Genomic DNA, 22,067 nt, shown 5'->3' on the forward strand with positions numbered 1-22,067 from the left:
TTTATATACTACCAAGGGCCTTTTCATACTACTAACGAGTGCCTAATGTGTTGCTAGAAACAACAAATATCTGATTAGTTGTGAAATAGTCTCAGTGATACTGAAAATAGCATTAAATTTGAAACTTTAGAAAAGGGAAGCTGTTGTCCAGTGAATTCCTGAACATTGTTTTGTCGGCTTTTATACCTGTGCATAATGGACACAGAGTTAAATAAATGAGAGACTAGTTAAGGAGATATAAAATTTACAGCTCCACTTGGTCTTTGAGGTCATACTCAAGGAGTAATCGTTCATCCTGGCACTTGCTGCCACTAAAATAGTTGACAGGAACTCTAATATCTAGTCAGGACTGATAGAGATATATGTACCTAACCCCCAACAACCTACAACCTAGTGCAAGAATGTCTCATGCATCTTTCAATTTGCTCTTACATTTTTAAGCTCGCAAATGTGTTCTCAAAGGAAAGTCACCTTCACATACACACAGCTCTTGCGACAGATATTCACACCCATAGCAAATACCTGCTTTTGCAATCAGACTAATTTTTATCAGTGTCTATTTATTTTTTGCTATGTCAGATAGGATTGTTGCAAAGTAAAAAAAATATTGGTTTATGAGGCCTTTTCCAACCAGCATCATCGTTTTTGTTCCAAGCTAGCAATTCACTTCCTGCCTAATGTGTCACTCTTAATTTAAAATGAAGCATGGAGCAATGTTTAGAGCTACAGTCATGGCATTTGTGTTTGGCTGAGGTAGTGGTCACTAGCAGTCTCAATTTATCACTTTTAATTTAAACTCCCATGTCAATGATTTTCATTCTTAAAGCTATGACTGGCACTTATGGATTTCAAAATCAAAGCGACAATAAACTGCAGTTAAGAATTCAACCACTCAGATCAATAAAAACCTGTTTTATAACTGAGTGTGCCCCAGTTAAATCCTAGCTGCCAGACAAATAATTTAATGTTTCAAAGAGTTCTTTTCCCACTTAAATACTCAGAATAACTTTTTATTGCAGCAGTAAGCCACTACTTGGTGGGCTGAAGTGGACTATTGATGTTATGTTCTCAGGAAATACTGCAAAGCGAATTAAGGAGAGTGCATTACTGAAAGAAAAGTGTTCTAATATCCAAATGGCAGTCCCTGGACTGATTGCTGCTAGTGTATATTTTCTCTTTAAAGACAGTCGACACTCTGTATTATTTCACTGTTAGAAGTTAACAGCAAAAGCTTAAGAGAAATTAGTAAACAGAAGAACATACTTTATTAAATTTACTATCATGAAAATAAATGTCAGTTATGTTTCTAAATTTATGTGGAGGTGAACAATGTGGATTATTTGGTTCAGTATCTCAGAATTAGCAGTTAATTTGAATTGGAATTATTTTATATCCCTTTAAAAAGTTAAATAGAGAGCTATATAATTTACACTATTATTACTTGCTAACATATTTACTAAAATAAATATTTTTTGTTAAGAAATAAAGACTGCATAGAGCCATCCACATATGTCTGTGTCTAGTGCTGGCATAAACCTACCCATCCATCCATGTCAGTAAAATACAGAATGAAAGGGAAAAATAAAAGTCCACATACTATCCCTTACTACTCTATATCATGGAATAAGAAAATCCTACCATTCTTGTTCTATGGTAACTAGGAAGTAATTTTAAAATGTTAAAAATATTTCAGTTGGCTATTTTCTAATCAGCCTTTCCTCAATCACAATTTTCCATCTAGAAAGAGACTGTTACAATTTTTAAAATTTAATAATAATTGTTTGGTGAAACAATATTTTTTGTTTAGAGATCACTGGCGTCATCCAAACACTGAAGCCTTTTTCACATTTTAGGTCTGCGATAGCCAAAGATGATCTGAGGGCAATTCTCTCACTCATTAGACTCCCTGTAGCTCCTTGAATTTATGGGATTATCAGCCCTACTCTGCTACTCTGAGTTGCTTACTTTTCCAATTTATCATTCAGTAAAGTTGCCAGAAGCAGCATGCTGCACTTCGTAACCAAATTTCCCATACACATAATATGCTTCAAGAAAAAACAGAGTAAAGCCATACTAACTACAGAATTGATCATAACTGTTTTTCCTCAGTAAAAAGAAATTAGAATTTTTCAAAATAAATCAACTAAATTACACGGTAGCAGTGATAATTTTTCTCCTTTTTTGTATACAAACAATGGGTATGCTTAATTGCCAGTGAAAGGTACAGAAACCTCTGAATTCTCCCACGTCCAAAAAGCAGGATATCCTCATTCCAAGGGAGCTGTGCTCACCTCATGGATGGTTATGCCCTACACATGGTTTTATAGGCAGAGACTTATTCCTTGCCTTCTAAAATGTGAGTAATTCTACCCACTGGCCTTCAAGGGTCACTGACTTAATGTTTGCAATGTGTGTAAAAGCAATCAAACACTACAGCATATGAATGCAGCAGAAAAGCTACAATAAAGTATATGGCACATGAAGGCTAAGCTTTGAGAAATTGGGCTAAACAAGGGACAAAGGGACAACACACACACTGACAGATGAGGATGATGTGAAGTAACACTGACCTGTTATCAAGGAGACTTGACCAAAAACATGTAGGCCATTAGACTGCATAGTAAAACATAAAACATGATTCTGAACTAACGTTTCTTGAATATCTTTGCAGTGATTTAATTTGCAACCTTATATTTTTTAGTGAAGATTTTGATAGCAACTTGGGTGTGTGAATTTAATATCTAATGTTTTATAGCTGAATAAAAATAATTTCTCAAAGAACTCAATACATTATTTTGCATAAAAATGGCTGTGAAAGTCACCAAAAGTAAACCAACCTCTTTTATTAAAATCTGCAGTATTTGTATTACTGACAACAAATCTGTGCTATTCTTGTTTCCTGTTGCAAATGTTGTAATTCTTACAATTCTTCTCATATTGTTTTAACACAGAATAATGGAATCTTTTCATGCTTTAGAGTTCGAACACTATACTGTAATAATATTACTCTTCTTAGATCTTAAATTATTGTAAATGTATCTAAACAAACTCAATAGATAAACAGGAAATTCTAAGTAGGAAAAAAAAGAACAAAAAAAAAGCAAGAAACCCAAATCTATAAGCTGATTTTCTAATGCTTTAGGAAACAGAAAAACCTGGTCAAAACACTGGCCGCCTCTTAATAAGGTTAAGAGTGTAAAGCTTGTAGTGTTGAGCATTTCACCTTATATCAAGAGATTAGAAGTACTCATATAGCAGACTGTGCTTAAATCATTTACTTTCACAGTTACTCCACACTTCTATCAATGTACGAGATAAAACGTGGCCCTACATCCTTCTGAAATAAATGGTACCTTTCCAGTGAATTTTATTGATTAAGAAAGAGCTAAGAGTCCAGTTTGTAAAAGAAGCCAGTTTCCATTCAGCACCTTGGTGATGGGGCAGTATTTTCAAAGGTGCTCAGTGACCTGCAACTCTCGGTGCTTTCCTTTTGCAGAGATGCTTAATGAGCCCCGAGTTCCCTGGAAAACCTGTCAGTCCTAAGGAAAACATGCTCACACTTCCCTGACTCACTATGTGTACTCTATCCCTGGGTGGAGCACCCTCAGTGTGCATCGGCAACTGTGTGAGACGTACCCAACTTCTTGTGGTTAAGGTCTTTATTTTCTACAGCTGTCGAATGTTTGTTGTATCACTACTTAATTCACAACACTCCATCAAGGAAATAGATTGTACCTATATCAGGTATCTAAAATGTTCACCTGCAACTGCAAAAACTGAAACAGAAAGGTGGAAAGACAGTTTAAATACAGTAATACAGAGAGTAAGGAATAGAATGCATCTCCACTATGAACATTTTTTAAAGTGTTGGGCAGTTTCAATGAAAACGTAACTTTAGTGTTACACAGAAATGTAGCTTATGTATCAATCTGGTAGATATTAAAATATTATAAAATTATTAAAATATTTCAACAAAGAACAATGACGTTTTCTTACAGCAAACAGAAAGACATTAACATATCAACATGCATTTAGTATTACACTAATGAATCAGCGGCAAATCATTATTTTCACACTATTTATACATATATTGAAAGACAGCTTTTATAATATATAGACTCATATAGAAATAAAACTATATATAGCAAATAGTATGCAAATTTTATCCTTTAAATTATATTTAATTACAGAAGAAATTCCAGACTGATATTTTAATTAATTTTAATCCTCTATCAACTCAGAGACTGAATAATAGTGACTTGCTCATCAAAACTGACACATATTCCACCCACTCCAACAATTTTTGAAGAAGGCAGTCTTTTTTCTCCCTAAAGCTGCATGAGAAAGCCACATTTTTAATGTCTGACAATATAATGATAATCTTAAAATGGAAAAATTGAAAAAATAAGATTTTTTTTCCACACTGCTGCTTAAGAGAGCTTAGATTTATTATGCTTATGAGAATGTAAAGATTATCGAGAAAGTTATCCAGAATGCTACTGTATATACGAATATGGAAAAACAAGATCTGAACTGATTTTTCATGTAGTATGCTGCATTTTGGAGTTGTCCATCAGCCAGTATTAAGGCTAACATCATGGGTGCTTACCTGGAAATCTCAGGCCATCTTCATGAACCAGTTGTGTCACACTTTAATGGTTATAACAGGAAAGTAAAAAATTTAAAGGGGAAGATAATGAAGCAAACATGATGCTAGATAACTTGGAAAACAGATAAAGATATCCTGCAGTATGTTCCTCAACCTGCACAGAATTGCACTGATACCTACTTTGGAATGTGATGTAGAAACATTGCAGTATCATGCTAATGCCTTAGCAGTATGTTTGGTGCAGGTGGTCTATGGGATACAGAAGTTCTATGGGACAAGGGCAGAGGTTTTGGAACACAACTTACTTCTTTTAACATCAGCTCCTATGGGTTGCAACATGAGAAAATATTCACAGTGACGTTCAGCTTCAAAGACTTTGCAACCATCCCTTTGCTCATCTGAGATGAATCACTTTTTCAGTGTTACGGTATGTTGCTCATATCAAAAGTTACCATTGAAACTGGTACCACTGAACCCAATTGTTTCAGGAAAAGGTCAGGGAGATAAATGCAGATAAAACTATGCTCTTCTAAAATTAATCTCCCAGCACCAAAATAATATACACCAGGGAACTAAGTTAATACAGCTTCACAGTCACACGTTCTCTGAATAGGTACAGACTTCGATTTTCCATTATGTCAACTTCCTTCTTGACCATACAAAATTTGTTTCCAAATACAAGCAAGCATTTTTAAAGATAAACAGCATTTAACACCACATTATAAAAATGTGATTTTCTCTATTTCCTCTCTCCAAAGATTTCATATTCTACTCAGAATTGCATTATTTATGAACTGAAATCAATACTTTCAGTAAATTGGCACAGAGGGATGCTAAATATCTGTTAAAATATTTGTCCTTTATTAGAATAAATCGTATATATGAATATATGGCAATGAGATATAAAAATTCACCTTATGTCTAATTAGTAAATGACATTTCTAGCTTGACAGAAAAATGCACAAGTTGAGGGAAGAAAGCAGACTCACATCTTCCCTATTGTTGATAGACCGTAGACCATCATCCTTGAACTATAGACTGAATTTCCTGAATCTCATTACACAATTACCCTACCCTGTAAAGAAAAATTATTTTAGTCCTCACTGATCTTCAATTACGGGATAAAAAGAATTGTTAGATAATTTTAGGAGAATAACATAATTTTGAAAAATGGAGCTTAGAGTTTAATATTGTGTATATATGAACCAGTCATTGGAATCAGACAATTTGTTTTCCAGACAGATTTGAGTTAATAAAATAAAATGATCATTGATTTCTAAACTGTAATATACAATATTGGAAACTGGTTGAACAACTTGTCAGTAAGTTATGGGATCGTACATCAGCTGTTTGCAATGCATAACAAGTTAGAATTTATGAGTCACTTACATAATGCACATGAATCTCTAAACACTTCAATACAATTATAGATCAAGCACAAGCACACAATTTAGAAGCTGCTGCCTGTATTATTTAAAACTATACGGAAAAGTCAAGTTTAAAAATATTACTTTATATTCAGACAGAATAAGCACAAAGAAAATTCTTGCAAATACAGATTAATTCGATGAGGAATGAGATTTAATTAACACTGGAGAATTTATAGGGGTTGCCATTAACTTCACCAGAAAAGCTGTGATTAGTTATCTGAGTACTGTGAATGAAGGCAAAAGAACTAAGCGACAGTAGGGGAGACAACAGGAGTGTTCAGGAAACATTAGCTGAGCCAGGTCTCCTCTGCTTTTTTTCCAGTGGGACACCTGGAACTGATTTCCAGTAAAACAGTTTTGGGACATTAGATCTAATTTTGCAATCAGAGATTTCTTGTAAATATTTGCTTTAAAATTCCAGTTTTCAAATAGTGAGTATTTTAGTGTACAAGATGCTATTCCAAGAAAGAAATATGGTGATCAAGTTGGTCTAATTTGCTGAATACATATTTTAAAAAGTTTATTAAACTTAACTTTTTAAGTTTGTTTGTTTGTTTGTTTTTTTAATATTATAAATTATATTATTCACATGCCTCTTCCATTTGCTCATGTTTTCTTTGGGAATGGTTCTATGTATCACCTTCCTCCTCTCCTTTTGGTTATCGTGACTCTACATGCAGACAGCAAATTCAGGCATTTTTATTTAATGCACTGTTTGCTAACTTCTGTGTCACTTTAGTAAGTGAAAACAACTGAGACAAAATACTCTGAATGGTTAGTCCTGCACAGAATTGATTACACTCACTCCAGAGGGTCAACAAACTATGAAACTGATTTTAAATGGATTTACTGAAAAAGTCCACTTTAGAATCTGTAGCCATGTCTTGAATATCTGATAATAGTTCTGCTTAAGTGCAGGTTTTAGGGGAAGTCTTAAAAGAGGATAAAAAAAGTATTTATATTTAATATGCAAAAATAGCTTCTGAATGGAAACCAGAAAGTGCATGCTAGATGGAAACAAGATTTAGCAGATTAAGGGTGTAATTTTTTTCCTTCTTTTGTTCTGGCCAACCAACACACCAGCCAATCTTGCCATTACTAGTCAGCCCCTGCTTCATCTCTGTCAGACTAGGATTTGGACTAGAATATGAAGGCTCATTTATGACAGGGGTTGTTAAAGGTAACATGCATTTCTAAACTAAATATTAAGTGTGCATCTCCTGGCTAGTATAGTCTTTTCAGAGGAGCAATCTTTATTTTTTGTTCATTGGAGAGTCAGTACAAATTCTGCCACAGTGAGAAAACATTTAAATATGTAACACAGATGAGAAGACAATAAAAATATGCCTCTCATTGTTAGTCCAAGCAGAAAAAGGTAAAAGTATATTACTAGAAATATTATCTTGAAGCTAACACGACTGTAAAATAGACTTCTGCAGCTTAGGAAATGATGCAATTTTGAGTTCTGCTCTCAACCTTATTCTGGTGTGCACAGCTTAATGCCATTATTGTGTACAAATGAAAACTATTTCTAAACTGTAAGCCTAAGGCAAATGCATATGGAAGAGTCATAGAAGTGGAAGGAGAAGGGTTGTTGAGTGTAATGAAGAAACTACATTTTGAGAAGCAAATGAATCGGAGCAACCTGCTCCCAACATAATTGTTTTAATGACCTCACAGCATACGCAAACATCAGCAGAATTGGTTTGTAATTTACCACGTCCTTCATTCTGAACACGCTCCCTAAAGGTTTGCGTGAAAGTCACGACATGTACAAACACAATTAGTTTCAGATTGACTAGCTGTGATGAATGTCTTCCTTTAATACCCTTGACCAAATTCACTCCTCTTGCCAGGAATGCAACAGAAGTATTTCACTTGTCATACTCTGGGAACACCAGAGTTCTGGTTGCTGGTGGTTTTTTGTTTATTTGTTTTGTTGGGGTTTTGGTTGGTTGGTTGATTTTGGTGTTTTTATGTTTTTGTTTTGTTTTGTTTTGTTTTTAATAAAATTAAATAGCTTTCAGAAATGTTTAGGTAAACATTGAAAACAGGAGGTTCCTAATGTAACTCCAAAGAATTTCCTAAGTTGGTCAATTAACATTTGTGGCAGAAGCTTCTAATTACTTAAGTTACCAGTTTATATCTGAATGACCTTGCACCCTACCTTGACTAGAATACTAAATAATGATTCTTCTAACTACCATTCACTGGGAGAGGTTCCAGCTAACTGAAATGTGCGTGATTATCCTAACACAGTTCTTAGCTGAGTGGTGTGCAGGTAGCACCAGCAAGCTTCAAAAATCACCCAAGTCAATGAATAAACATCTTATTCTTAAGGGCCTTAATCATGTGTGGAATGCCCTTTGCAGCTACTGTCTATAATAGGAGCAAACAAAATAAAGACATATTTCTTATCCTGCTGCTGTATGCCTACCAATTTTTGTGTAACGACTAATTTACATTTTTGTCCACAAATGTCCCTTTTACAAACTGAAATAAACTATTATTATTAAATATACAATTGTTCCAGCATTTTGATATGGTGTTTATTGACCACAACTTAAACCAGAAACTTGTTGAAAAATGCATGTCACAGACAAATTCCCAGTGGTTATAAATAATAGTGTGCTATGCCATAAAAGAAACTATTATAAAGCTGAAAGACCACACTGGTAAGTATATTATGGGAAAAAATACTTTACAGTATTGATTAACATTTCCCCCCTCCTACTTCAAACTAGAATTTAATTTTGTTCTTCTCATGTTGCGTAACTTAGAGAAACTTATCTTAAAGCTAAGCATAGTTGGACTAGCATAATGTATAACACTGGTGAACGAGAAATGAAAGTAAATGGAATCAGGTTGGCTTTCGTTGCATTAAAGAAACGTCTGAACATATCTGCCAGCAGAAAAAGAACGTATTTGTTAAAGAAAATTTACAAGTATTCAAAAAATCTGCAGGATATAAATCAAGATTGTTTTAAAAGCCATTTTTCACTTATGATTACTGTGTAGTAATCAGGCATATGTGTAAAGAAACATCAGCAAAAACCAGTCTAAATGTACAGAGGTGACCAGCAGTTGAAAATCTGTGGGTAATAATTATGCTGCACAAAGATCTTGCCTCAAAACTTTTGCAAGTCCTTAAGACTGTTGAATAGAATGGTAGTTGAATAAGTCTGGCAACTGAGATGTAGCATTGTTGCCTTCTGGTATTCTTTCCAACTATAAATGCAACACTGACATAAATATGCATATACATTCATACAGTTAACAGACTGGCCTGAATATTCACTGTATAATGCTGAATGCCTTTTTAAAATGTATTGTTCAGAAGTGACTTCAAATAGGGAGTACACATCTCAAACATTTATTTTTTTGGTTAGTAATGCCTCTTACTGTTGTGACATCACATTCAGTATGGACATTTACAGACTGTCCCTAGCCAATAACCAATGAGACAATATTTCTCTTTAATTTTTTCACACAAATAGCAGCAGCAGCACTGTTCTGTGTTGCTCCCAAGACAGTACAGGGCTTGGCAGAGCTATCAATACAGCTGTAGGTGTCAAGCAAACAAATGCCATAAATTTTTCATTTATTGTCATCTATGAAAATTTCATGATCTTTCTTTCATGTGGTTTGCACTCTGATGGAGGTTGTTTTGTGATTGTTTCATAACAGGCTGTTATGTAACCTGCCATTACATTTTGACAATCAGTGAGTAGAAGTAGCTGCTCCTTTAGTTTTATAAACCATTAACTTGAACAGTTTGGAAGATAGTTCAAATGGCTTCACCATGTCATTAGAAAAAGAGAAGCTTTCTTGACTATTAACTTATGAAGGGCAATCACATCTGCAGAGATGTGAGACTCAGGAAAAAAAAAGTAAAGCTGCCTTTTGATTAGGGTGAAAGTCTGATGCTACTATGGGAAGCAACTCAGGATGAGTGAACAGGGAATTCCCTTGTGACCCCAATGAGCATCTTGAAACTATACTGTCATCAGCCAGAAAGATTAATCCTAATAAACTGTCTTGGTAGTGCCACTGAGATGCTTTCCTAATAGTTGGATGAGACTCTCAACAATTTACACCATCTACATTGTTACTATACTGATATATGCCATTAATTCAGGGTGATAAGGTCATGTTTATTCCTGGAAGAGACACTGAAATCCTTCCATGCATTCCTGAGTTCCCACAGCTCTAAGAGAGTGATAACAGGCTGCTGTTGGTACAGACCAGCCCCACTGGGTTACAAATATATCTGAGGAGCCACCTCTACTAGGAACAATGAATTGGCTGTAACTTATTTGTTAAAAGTAATAAGATGAAAGGCAATCCCTTTCAGACACTGGCAAGATTTTGCCATCAGATTAGGATGGTAAAATCCAGGGATATATCTGCCAATGGCTCACAAAAAATAAGACATATTAGACAAAGGAATCCTGCCATATTTGCAGTTCCAGAGTCTGCCTGAAAACCTCAGCTGACCACAGGCTGCCAACACCGGACAGATACAGCAAAACTAGACAGGTCTCTAGTACCGAGATAAGGTGTGTGCCTGGACAGAGTGAAGCTTCTAATGTCTCAAACTTTGTCCACTGGTGGCAGGTCTTTCACATCACGGAGACCAGAGTCACCCACAAACTGCAGAACTGAGCGGGGGAGAAAATTACATGTCTGGGCTGCAATGGCAGAAGGGCTGAAATGGCAGAAGGAGTATTCCTCTAGTGTAAACTTTGCACCAAGGCAGGAAATATGCTGAAGAAGTCTGCAAATGGAGCAATGCCCGTGAGGTGTCCCATGGCTGGACAGTGATTTTAGGGGAGGTCACAGCTGTGGGACTGACAGGTGAAGGGTGAGCTGGGGGCTGTCAGCATGGAGTCCCATTGGAGGGACATGATGTGGTGAAGATGCAGGCTGGACAACCAGGAAACTCTTCAAGCCAGAGAAATGCTATAGCTATGGAGTGCCACCCCTCAGTAATGCAGTTGAAATGGTGGACTGAAATGGAGCAGGTCATGTGGCTGTATAACCATGTACTCAGGATATATCTCACAACTCTACTCCTCTGCACAGCGTAATGTTGACCCCTCTGCTCTCAAATAGTAGACCATATGAATGCCCACTGAGTGAATGTGTATTTGGACTACTATTTGGAAATAGGAACTATTGTTTTAAGTTTGGTTTTATTTAATTATTCATTATTTACTACTTTAATTATGCATGAAAAACCTCAAGTAATTCTGTATTTTGTTTAGGCAATGCAGACTCTAAGGCATGCTAAGAAAGTTATAGAGTGAGGTGCCTCTTCCTTCCATTAGTCATAAGAGAAACATAAATTACAATTCAGCATATAACTCTCTGCTTCTTCACACAATGATTTAAAGTCGATTGAGTACAATTACTTCATACTCAGCATATTTACTACTGTATAAAACTTTCTTGCTTCCATAAAGAAAGCAGGCACTTTTCTGAACAACAGTATTGTTAAATATTTTTGATGAGGCTTTTTTTGAAAACATGTTTCACCTTTCAGTTGTTTACAAATTACTTTGGCAGTGATTTGGGAAAGCACTTAGTATGTGCTGATGTTCTTCCTTGAACACGGACTTTGCTTAAGTGCTTTTCTGAGCAGACTCTGATTATGTTTATCTGTCCATTTATCTGAATTTAAAGTAGGGATTATTTTGATATCTCAAAACATTCTGAAACAAAGCTGTGCAAGAGTAGCATATAGCTTCATCCCCTCATCTCTCTAGCTGCAACATTTACACTTCCTTACACATTCCTACCTCATCCTTGCTTGCCACACTTGCTGGACAAGGCACAGCACATGCTGTGGTCATACAGCAACTATATAAATTATTTCTTTACTGACTTAGCTAATAGACAGGTTAAGTGGTCGGTCAGCTGGCGATTCTAGTCCAGTAAGAAAGCTTTACATAGCTGAACCTTGTTTTTCAACTGGCAGATGCAACCAACACCTTGGTGACTGTAAGTGGTTGTTTTTCACACTTCTATTGAGAGAAGATAGTATCTGTGAAATTTTCTTCTCTGTTATCAAACTCAGGATGGCTAATGGGTTCACAGTTCTTTAGGGTGCCTGACAATGTGACCACAGAAACTGTTTCCTTACAAAGCCGGGAGTGAGAGGGAACCAAAATCATGGCTATCAAATGTATGAATACTTGTACAAAATTAATAACTAAAAAGCTGTGAACACTACCCTATTAATTTTATATAACTTACATTAATGTTAATGCTTTTTTTTTTAGTATTTGATCAGATCTGGTAATAAAATTGCAGAGAGAATTTTAGGATGCAGTTTGCAACGCCTTTTCAAAGTATTATTTTCCTTTAGTCTGCTTCTCGTCATTTCTAATGCTGAGCAGTGTACTTAAATCTTGTCAAGGCCAGTGACTGCATGAGGAGGCAGTTTAGATTTTACTATTAGTTGTGGCAGAGAACTTTGCATAAAGATGAGCCTTAATCACTTCTGAATTAGTTCATTTCTCCTGTCAGCAAATATTCTCTTTCTTTGATGCTCTCAGACTAATCTACTCACTAACTGTCGTAGAACACAATTCTTCAGTTTCTACATATGCCCATGGTACTCTTCAATGCATTACTTTAGTCAGCAAAATGCCAACAGCAATACCTTCTTCAAAAAGAGAGGAAAAGCCCTGAAGAATAAACTAATATTTTTGCATGTTTAAAGAAGAATCTGTTAATTTCACATAAACCATAAAAAAGAAAGGGCCACTAGAGGGAACTAAATCCAATATGCATGAAGAAAATAAAATACCAGCTCCTCAGCTACTGTAAATTATTGCAGCTAACGGAACGGTCTGGATTTACAACAGCTGAAGATATTGCTCTGTATTCTTAACAAAGATATGACAATTCAAGAAAGCAATTTATATATTCATAAAAAGGTCTATAACTTCATGCAATCTGCACACCAAATACATGAAAACAATATGTATGAAAAGATTACATATAAAAGGTAGCATGAACATGGGATAAATATGTTGTGTAGGTACAATATATGATAGATCTAGATCTTTCATATTAGATACACATCAAAAGAGAAAAAATAGCTTTAAACAAATATGTTTGGACTTCTGGTAATGCAGTCCTTGTACACATTAAGATATTTTTGATTTGTCGTCACATCATACATATAATGTTGGATCTTTGTTTTATATGCACATGTGCACAAACCTGCAAGATCATGCAATAAGTACTTTCTGTTTCAGTATAATTAAGATTATAAGGAAAGATTGCAACAGTGAGTTTACTGTTCCGTAGTATAGCTAGAAAAATAAATGCAATATAAAAGTGAATATTTAGTATACTATATGGGAAAAGCAAAACTATAAATTGTCTACTAATAGCTGGCTAACAATAAAAACAAAAAGGTCGCTAATCCTTTTATCTGAGAACTTCAATGTGTTTGACAAACATTAACAAAGTCTCTGCAATGTTCTGAAAAGCGCTTCCGTTCTACAGCTTCCTTTCCTAATGTTACATACCATAACCTTCTCTGTATTATTTTTTATTTATGACTAAAAGTAACTCACAAAAAATGTTTCTTGTCCTCTCAATAATTTCCATCAACCAAAACTCTATTTACTTTCTTCCATATTTCATATGACATCTTTTTCTCTGTTACTTCTAAATACATAGTAACCATGCTTTTGATTTTATAGAACTACACAGTTTCTAAGCCTACAAAAATTGTTTTATCTCTGTAACTACATTTTATAAATGCCTCCATTTAATTTATTACAATACTTTCTTCTGCAAAGCTGTCTTTTTATACCCAAATAAACTGAGAGATATTCTGGAAATCCGGTCTTAAATTCTCTTAAGCCCTTCCAACAGCATTTTTAGTAATGTAAGAATTATTATAGGGAATGCGAGGAGCCTATAGAGTTTACCGCCAGTGTGTCACAAATTATCAAAACATTGGTCTTTTCCCTGTTTTGAGTAAACTGCAGTGAAAATCTATATCCTTAAAACAGGAACAGACAACAGCAGAAGAGACAAAATTTTTTAAAAGCCCACCACTTAAACACACATCACAAGCTGTGTTCACACAGCTGTCAGCCAGTTTAAAACCAAACCATATCTCCGGTGACCTCCACCTGTGTGTGCTTGGTGACTTGCATTTAGCACCCACATAACAAAACATCTAAAAATAAGTATACATTGCAGTAGTTTCTCGTAGTTTTGGGTACCATGTTTTTTTTCCCTTAATGAGAAAGGAAAAGAGAGATACAGGTTCGCAACATGATGCATAGCCTAAGAGCCTAAGGCAATTTTCACTACAAGGCATGTATCATTAGGTGTCTTATATATAATAATTAGCCTTTCTGTTACCAGCATCACATCAATGGTAAGTGACTAGTTGTTGGGCTTTTTTTTTTTTTTCATTTTCATGAATATTATTAGTATTACCATCATTGTCATTATCATCATCATCATCACAGCAAGCTGTTAATTTTTGTATGCCCAGAGGCAAACAAGTCATTACTTACTCATCAGGAAAACTACTTGTCCCAGATACACAGGTAAGTAGATTTTTCCTAGGCTGATCACTGAAAGAACCCAGGGCCTTCCTATAAGTGGAACATAACAGGATCCTCCTGAACATTAGCACTTTTACTAAATACTTTCATATTATCAAAGGTCTTCTACTCAAAACTGTAGTTTTGCCAGTTCAGTTCCTGTTCTACATTAAACACTTCAGCTACAGTTGCAATGTCACTGCACAGTAGGTGAAAAACATTTCTGGGACAAATGTCAGCAAGGGATAATTTTGAAATAACCTTCTCATATACAGTAACACAAGCCAGAAGATAAAACTGCTATACAGGCTACTTTGTTGGTAACCTATGATGCTGTTTCCTGGCATAGTAAGTATTTCCAAAGATGGAGGAGGAAAAAGTTGCAGACATAAACAGAAATATAGAGCTCTTTTCATTTTCCATGTTGTTCCTCATAAAGGTCAGCCTTGGACATGAATTTGAACTAAAACAGGGGGAAGAAAAAGCTCAAAACCAATAATGCAAAGTGGACAATTAAAGGAACAAAAATATCTATTAGGACACCTCACCTAAGGAAATAGTTCATACAGATGTTAAAATATCTTACAGGGAAGCATGCTGTATTAGTATTATGCAACCTGGATACTAAAGGAATTGAGTTCACTTTCATTTCACCTTTGAACTGTGAAATAGCAATACATAACGTGGTGTTTTACTCCTTCAAAATGGATATCACAAGGAAAGACTTGGAAAAGCATCAGATGCAGACTCTAGTTCTGATGAGCCACTGATGCGTTTAGTCCCAGGTAGTTAAAGCTCGCACATAATTTTAAACTGAAGATACGTTTTTGTGCTCTGTGTATTGAGGTCAAGGGCCAACTACCAAAAGCATCTAATTCCCTCGTCAGCAGAAGCTGTAAGTCATCACCAAATGCACTTAAAACGGTGTAACAACCTGCAAAACATCCTAACGTGCTGACCTAGACTTCGAAGAAGCAAAACAATCCACCTAACAAATGCAGAGATGACAGGGCCATGGTAACAGACAGGCAGTGCTGGGACTTACCATCTTGGTCTGTGGTAACCGTGATGGCTGTGAACTGCTTGGGAGAGAAACTCAGCTCCGAGACCCCATTCGTGGCTTCTATTTCGAAGGTGTAGTTCACGTGCGACACGAAGTCGAGCACTGTCACAGAGGAGTTGATGAGACCGGTGTGCCTGGGGATGAAACGGATGCCTCCCCCACAAATCTCACACTGGCTGGTGTCTGACCCACATTTCTTACAGATGACGCTGTAAGTGAGATCTTTTCTTCCTCCGGTATCACTTGGGGGGCTCCACTCCAGCATTAGAGCTGTTTCATTAATGTTGAAAATCACATTTCTTGGAGCGGAAGGTGGCCCTGCAGAGAAGGAGGGGAAAGCCTGTTAAGTGACAGTTCCCTATTTTGGAGGAAAAAAAAAAATAGAAAAAATATATTAGTCTTAAGACAATTACTTGCAAATAGAAGCTACAGCAGTTACATTGCAATAACAAATTCAATTGAAAAAATAAAGATTATCTAAACACTTACAATCCTTGAAAAATAAGCAGGAATAATAAATAGATGAGATCATAAAAGATGAATAATCTAAATAAATTAGAATTAATTCTGAAATAATTTAAGACAACATAAAAACTACTTGGTAATGTTAAACCTAGATTTGATAACACAATTTTGCACTAAATATTGTGTGTTCTTGTGAGATACTGAGGTGGAGCTTTAACCACAAAATTTATTTCTTTATGTCTAGTAACGTGGGCTTTTCTGATGCTTATAATCTTTGACGTTTTATAAGAGATAAATTGAATAAGAAATAAGGAACAGCTTTGGAATAGCTACAAGAAGTGAAGTTGTGTTAGCTCTATAGTGCCAGATATTTTTTCTATCCTTCACTGCTCTTCTCCAGGGATTTCTTTGCTGCTGCTCATTAACAGAGTTAGGTGGCAACCGGCCAAGACCATTAGGCACAAGAGACAGTTTACAAGTTTTTTCTTTCCTACCTGGCACCTCATCATCATCAGTGTAACAGTGAAGACATCAACCTTGCAAGCTGAAGATGTAAAAGGATGGCCACAAAGCAGGAGAAAAAATAATTCCTGAAGACTGTGGGGAGGGATGCAAAGACAGAGGCAGCAGGCAGAGCGCAGGAAAGCTCTCAGCTGGCAAGCAGGTGGAAAAGCCCTGTGTACTGTCAGATGAACCACGAGTGACCCATCTCCCACAGACCACACAACAGCCAAGGTCTGTCCAACAAGTTTTAAGCTGTTATGCTGACTTACTCTGCAGGATCACTCATAAATCATCTGAGGCTTTATAGATCAGCTTCCACAGTCCGATCGAAGAACTTTAACACCTAATGTTTTTCCAGATAGGAATGAGTGAAGGGATGAAGGAAAGGCAGAAATCGTTCATTCAAGTATGAATAATTTTTTCACCGTTTCTTATTATTACAATCTTCTTCTACTTAACATATTTCAACCAAGCATTTACAGAGACACGGTTTTCAAAAGCAATTTGTATACAGACCCAAAATATGCCCATACTTCAGGTGTTGATATATTTAAGATGACTGCGTGTCCTGGTTTCGTTAAAAACAAGTTTCTCTTTTAGTGAATTTGCCTGTCAGCTAAAGCCTTCATATTTTCCTGAAAAGTCAGAGACATGTTTTGGTAGACATAGCAATGGAATGCGAGGTCACTGATAAGGATGGATGTACATCTCGCGAGAGGGGCTACGAGAAACAGGTGACCAGAAACTGACCAACGGAGTATAACATCCCATTCGTGTGAATATTTCATATAAAAGTGGGAGATCACGAGGATCTTGTCCCTCTTTCCTTATGGCTGACGTTAGGAGAGGACCTTGTTAGTCGTCCCTGCGAACTGAGGCCTAGTGACAGACTGAATCCAGTTCCGGTTGGCTGCAGAGTCCAGTCCAGGACTTTGGGTGCCGGCCCAACATCTGCCGGAGCAGTTGCCGGGACTTTCAAGATTGGTTTTGTATATTTTGTATCATTTTCTCTACTTTTATTAGTAGCATTAGTAAAACATTTTTAATTTTTCCAACTCTCTTCTCTCTGTCCTTCTTTTCCTCCCGATCGCGTGTCTGCAGTGGGAAGGGAGGAGAGGGAGGGGCTGAAGGGGGTTAACAATACATCTGCCACAGTTTTACTGTCACCCCACAATCAAACCTTGACACTGTGGTAAACTCAACTGGCGATCTCTGGGGTTTTTTGAGCTGAACGAGTTGAATAAGTATTATATCCCCAGCTCTCAACATAAAATTACAGTGCACATGGATCGCTTAGCCAATGCTCAGCAGAACTTTGAAAACTTTCAGCTGGCTTTGCAGTTTTCCAAGATTTATACAACCTGCCAGCAAGACTTAAGTATAAACTTTTGACTGAGATACTGGTCAAACTTCAAGGGAGCTTTTCATTACTTCAAGGCCTCCCAAGCAGGCTGAAAGACTATATGAAACAATTGCAAATGACATCAGCTAATTCTTACACAAAGTGTATTTCACCCAACAAATTGAGTCACACAGTAAATCTGTGAGAGTCAGATAATTAGAAAAAACTTTAAGACAAGAGAGAAGAACTAAACAAACCAACAAAAATATTAACACTCTTGCAAATTGCAATTCAACAAATGGTAGGATGAGGGCAAGACCTTGTGCCCAAAGGACGGTCAGATAAATGGTCAGAACTTTGCATTGGGAAAGAATGAAAAATCAAAGCTCCTCCTAACGTTTCATATATAAATCAGGATCTCAAATATCAGCAAAAAATATTTTAAAATATACTGCCTTTTTTCTAATAATTCAATTTCATTATTTTTTAAAGATCTTTAATTACTACAGCACTGATATGCTGATTTGATTTTCAAACTTTTACCTATTTATCTGACTGAAAAAAATGTAGCGATTTTAGAAATCAAGCCCATGAGTGGTTCTGAAATATGCACCTACAACAGAGATAAAACCATTTACTCAAGTTGTTAATTCTTGAAGATGACCTTGAATACTCAGACTGTACTTTAGCAGAAAACATTACTGTATCCCAAACCCCCCACACATTGTCTCAGATTTACAAATCTCTAAACGTTTCATAAAGTTACTGTGAGGCTGATGGTTCTACCTACTCTGGAAAACAGTTCTGAGATCTGAATAAGCTTAAACTAGCACAGATTACTTCAGCTTCAGCTCTTATTATTTATGTGCAGAAGACAGGAATAATTATGTTTCCTCTAAAAACATGCTGTGAGAATTAAATAATAACCGGTCTTAACAAATTCCCACTGTTAAAACCAAAGAGGAGTTTTAGGAATATGGAGGATGAGCCTTAATCACATTTACGTATGTGCATAACTTTAAGCAGATCAGTAATCCTCTTGAAATAATTGGTAATACACATGCACTTAAAACTAAGCATGTGTGTAATTGCTCGGAGGATTGGAACCAATGTTTTTCAACTGGCTTAAATTTAATCTTTCATAAGCTATAGATATTATGACAATGGGTCATCATAGCTCAGCTTTTTTATGTTACTTCATCAACTTGGGCAGGGCAAAACAGGAATGAATGTGAATCCAGGCAAAAGGAGAGTTTTGTTTGGCTTTGTAAATTTTAATTTGCTGTCAGATTTTCATCATACTATATGTAGACAGCAGCAGCAGAATAAACAATACAGTAGATAAAATACATTTTTTTTTATTTGTACTAGACAGTGAAGGTTGTTATATTCATTATTTGAGACTTAAACCTCAATTGTAAGAGAAAACATGAATTGTTGTATTTTCACACTTCAATAAATAGGGAAAATATTATCAATTATCTTAGGGATGTCTGAAAGTTTACGACTGTCCGCCTGCAAATACTGAAAAAAAACTCAGACACCCTTCATACTCATGGCCCCTCATGCCAATTTGCATGATGATTAAATAGCTTTTTAATTGCTGTTAAATTATGCCAGTTAAACTGTGATTTCATGCAAATATTAAGCTGTAATGACATACAGTGAATCATTTACTAAGATTTAGAACTTGAAACAAAGAGAGACAATTAATTCTAATCCTCAGATTCAGCTAAATTATGTGTCACTGGGCTTTTATGAATGTGGCCTAGTTGCTTTGTTATCATTTATAAATTATACAAAGATTATTTGACACATTAGAAAAACTTGGCAGCAATAACCCTTCTGCAGACATTTGTCTGCAAAGCTCTCAGGGATTTCTTTCTACTGATTTTTAAGGAAAATAAGTATATTGGTGAAAATTATGGATCTTTTCCTCACACCAAAATTTGTGACTTTAGATTTTAAGCAAAAAAGTAAAACACAGTTCAGATGGACAAGCATTTTAAAAAAATGCAGCTCTTCTGCTGCTTAGATAAAACACAGCCTGAGTGTGAGAAATGTCTTTTGCTTCATTTACAAATGACAATGTAAGATGTATTTCTACCCTCTCCCTGGAGTAGACGTATTGATGTCTTATGGAGAAGCAGGCCCACTCCAAGAGAAACAGAGCTATGTTTATGTCTGATGCACCTCATCTTGCTTTGCATATCCTCTCCCTGTGTGACAGTGAAGTGCATTTTGCCCTTTACGGAAGGAAAGAGGAGCAAATTTAATGCTGCAGAGGTGTAGTGAGGGCAATGCGGTATTTTAGACACTGCAGAGTGATGACTTTCTGGAAAACATTATGTTGTTTTTTAAGTGAAAACTGTCCATTACCAGATATTGGACTCTTAAAAGTGTGACTTATTTGACTACTGAATTTACAGTAGAAGGGCAAAAATTAACCATAATCTTCCGCGAATACACAGAATCAGCATCTGGCTGTGCTTTGAGTTCATAACTGCTTTTTTATATATATACATACATGTGGCATACATAAGTAGTGTCACTTGATGTAGAATGCTGTATTATATTATATTTTTTTCCTTTTCATTTATTCATTTTCTGTGAGGCAGGCAGGAAGAATGGAAACCAGTGACTGCAAACCAATACCCCAAGTCTGAGCATAACGATAAACTGCAAACAAGTATATATATATATAAAGTAACAATAGAGGCAGTAGAGTCAAAGAATTCAAGCACTTTGCTTAATTTTGCTGCTGGAATACAGTATTGACTCTTAAAAATAGAGGATGCACTTCGTGGCAGGGGTTATTGAACAGAGCATAAGATTTTTGGGTTCAAAATTGTTTAAGCATAACTTGAAAAGAGACTCATTCAGACTCAGACACCCAGTACAAGTCTGCCTGCCTTTGACCTTGAAACAATGGATCAATTTATCCAATTACACTGTAGTGGGAAATGTTAGAGTTTATGCACAGAGTAATCAGACAGGGGATTAGATATGATGCTATTTGTTGCTCACTGTGTATGCAGAAATCACTGACAGCATACTCGCATATGGCAAAGAAATACAATAAGGAGAAAGAGTAGCAGGAAGAGATTGATAACAAGCACCCATCGAATAGAAAAAGGCTAGGAGAAAGAGATGAACAATATATCCAAATGTAATTTTCTTCCCTCTTATTAAAATAAGAATTCTATTATGCTTTTCTGCAACGTGCACATTCTTCCTTTACAAAAATGGGAACTGTACAATTTTGGAAAAGCATACAGTGTGCACTTTAACAGAATTAATGAAATTAGATTTGACGCTCATCCTTAAAAAAGTGGATGCCTGAAGCTAAACTCTTAAATTCACAGTCTTTTAAATCAAGGTCCTATTTTCCGTAATGCTGCATACACAAGTTTTCTGGTACTGAGGAAAAATTCTGGAGTGAGGAATACTGTCTAACCCTACACAGGAATGAAAAGCTCTCATTTTGGATATTGCTTTGCAGGAGCTGGAGACACAAATGAAATAGGTATGAATTCAATTGGGTCACAATGTTCGAGGGTGAAGACATTTTAAAGGGAATCCACTATTCATTCTATGTTTGATTCAAGAACAACTCTCATTGTAAAAGTCAGAATAAAAATTTCTAATCTCTTATGCCACATCTCACATGTCAGGATACAAATTTGCAAATGAACATCAAAAATGCAGACCTGCCCCCAAAGTAGTTATGTATAAAAGGCATTTCCTTACCACATAACCTTTTCTCTCTCTTTAGGCAAACTGGCTCATTTTTTTTTTTCTAACTTTTGAACTTCTTTTAAGACAGTAAAGCATGAGAGCATAGAAAGAACAATCTAAATTCTACTCTATCTCATATCTGTATTTTTGTTTATTAAATTTAAATTAGCCACATCTGCACAGACCCACTGAAGGCAGTGAGGTTGTATTTATAACAGAAACATAATTTTAATAACTGATAGCATAATTTGGAAGCAGTGGGGCTAAAGATATCACTTAGGGAATAATTTGGCCCGCAGCCTCTTCATTACTGATGCTGTGCAAAAGAACGCAA

At 35.9% G+C, this 22,067-nt stretch overlaps 1 protein-coding gene across 1 annotated transcript in view; it reads right to left on the bottom strand.

Moving 5' to 3' along the window:
- Positions 1-22,067, bottom strand: part of EPHA6 (EPH receptor A6) — a gene marked incomplete at both ends in the record, with an annotated part of 485,307 nt that overhangs the window by 218,223 nt on the left and 245,017 nt on the right. The window contains one exon of the mRNA XM_080364048.1: positions 15,667-16,002. Coding sequence (XP_080220174.1) covers positions 15,667-16,002 — 336 coding nt within the window. The remainder of the gene's footprint in view (positions 1-15,666; positions 16,003-22,067) is intronic.

The sequence above is a fragment of the Nesoenas mayeri genome (genome assembly GCF_963082525.1).
Source record: "Nesoenas mayeri genome assembly, chromosome: 1".
Taxonomy (NCBI): Eukaryota; Metazoa; Chordata; class Aves; order Columbiformes; family Columbidae; genus Nesoenas; species Nesoenas mayeri.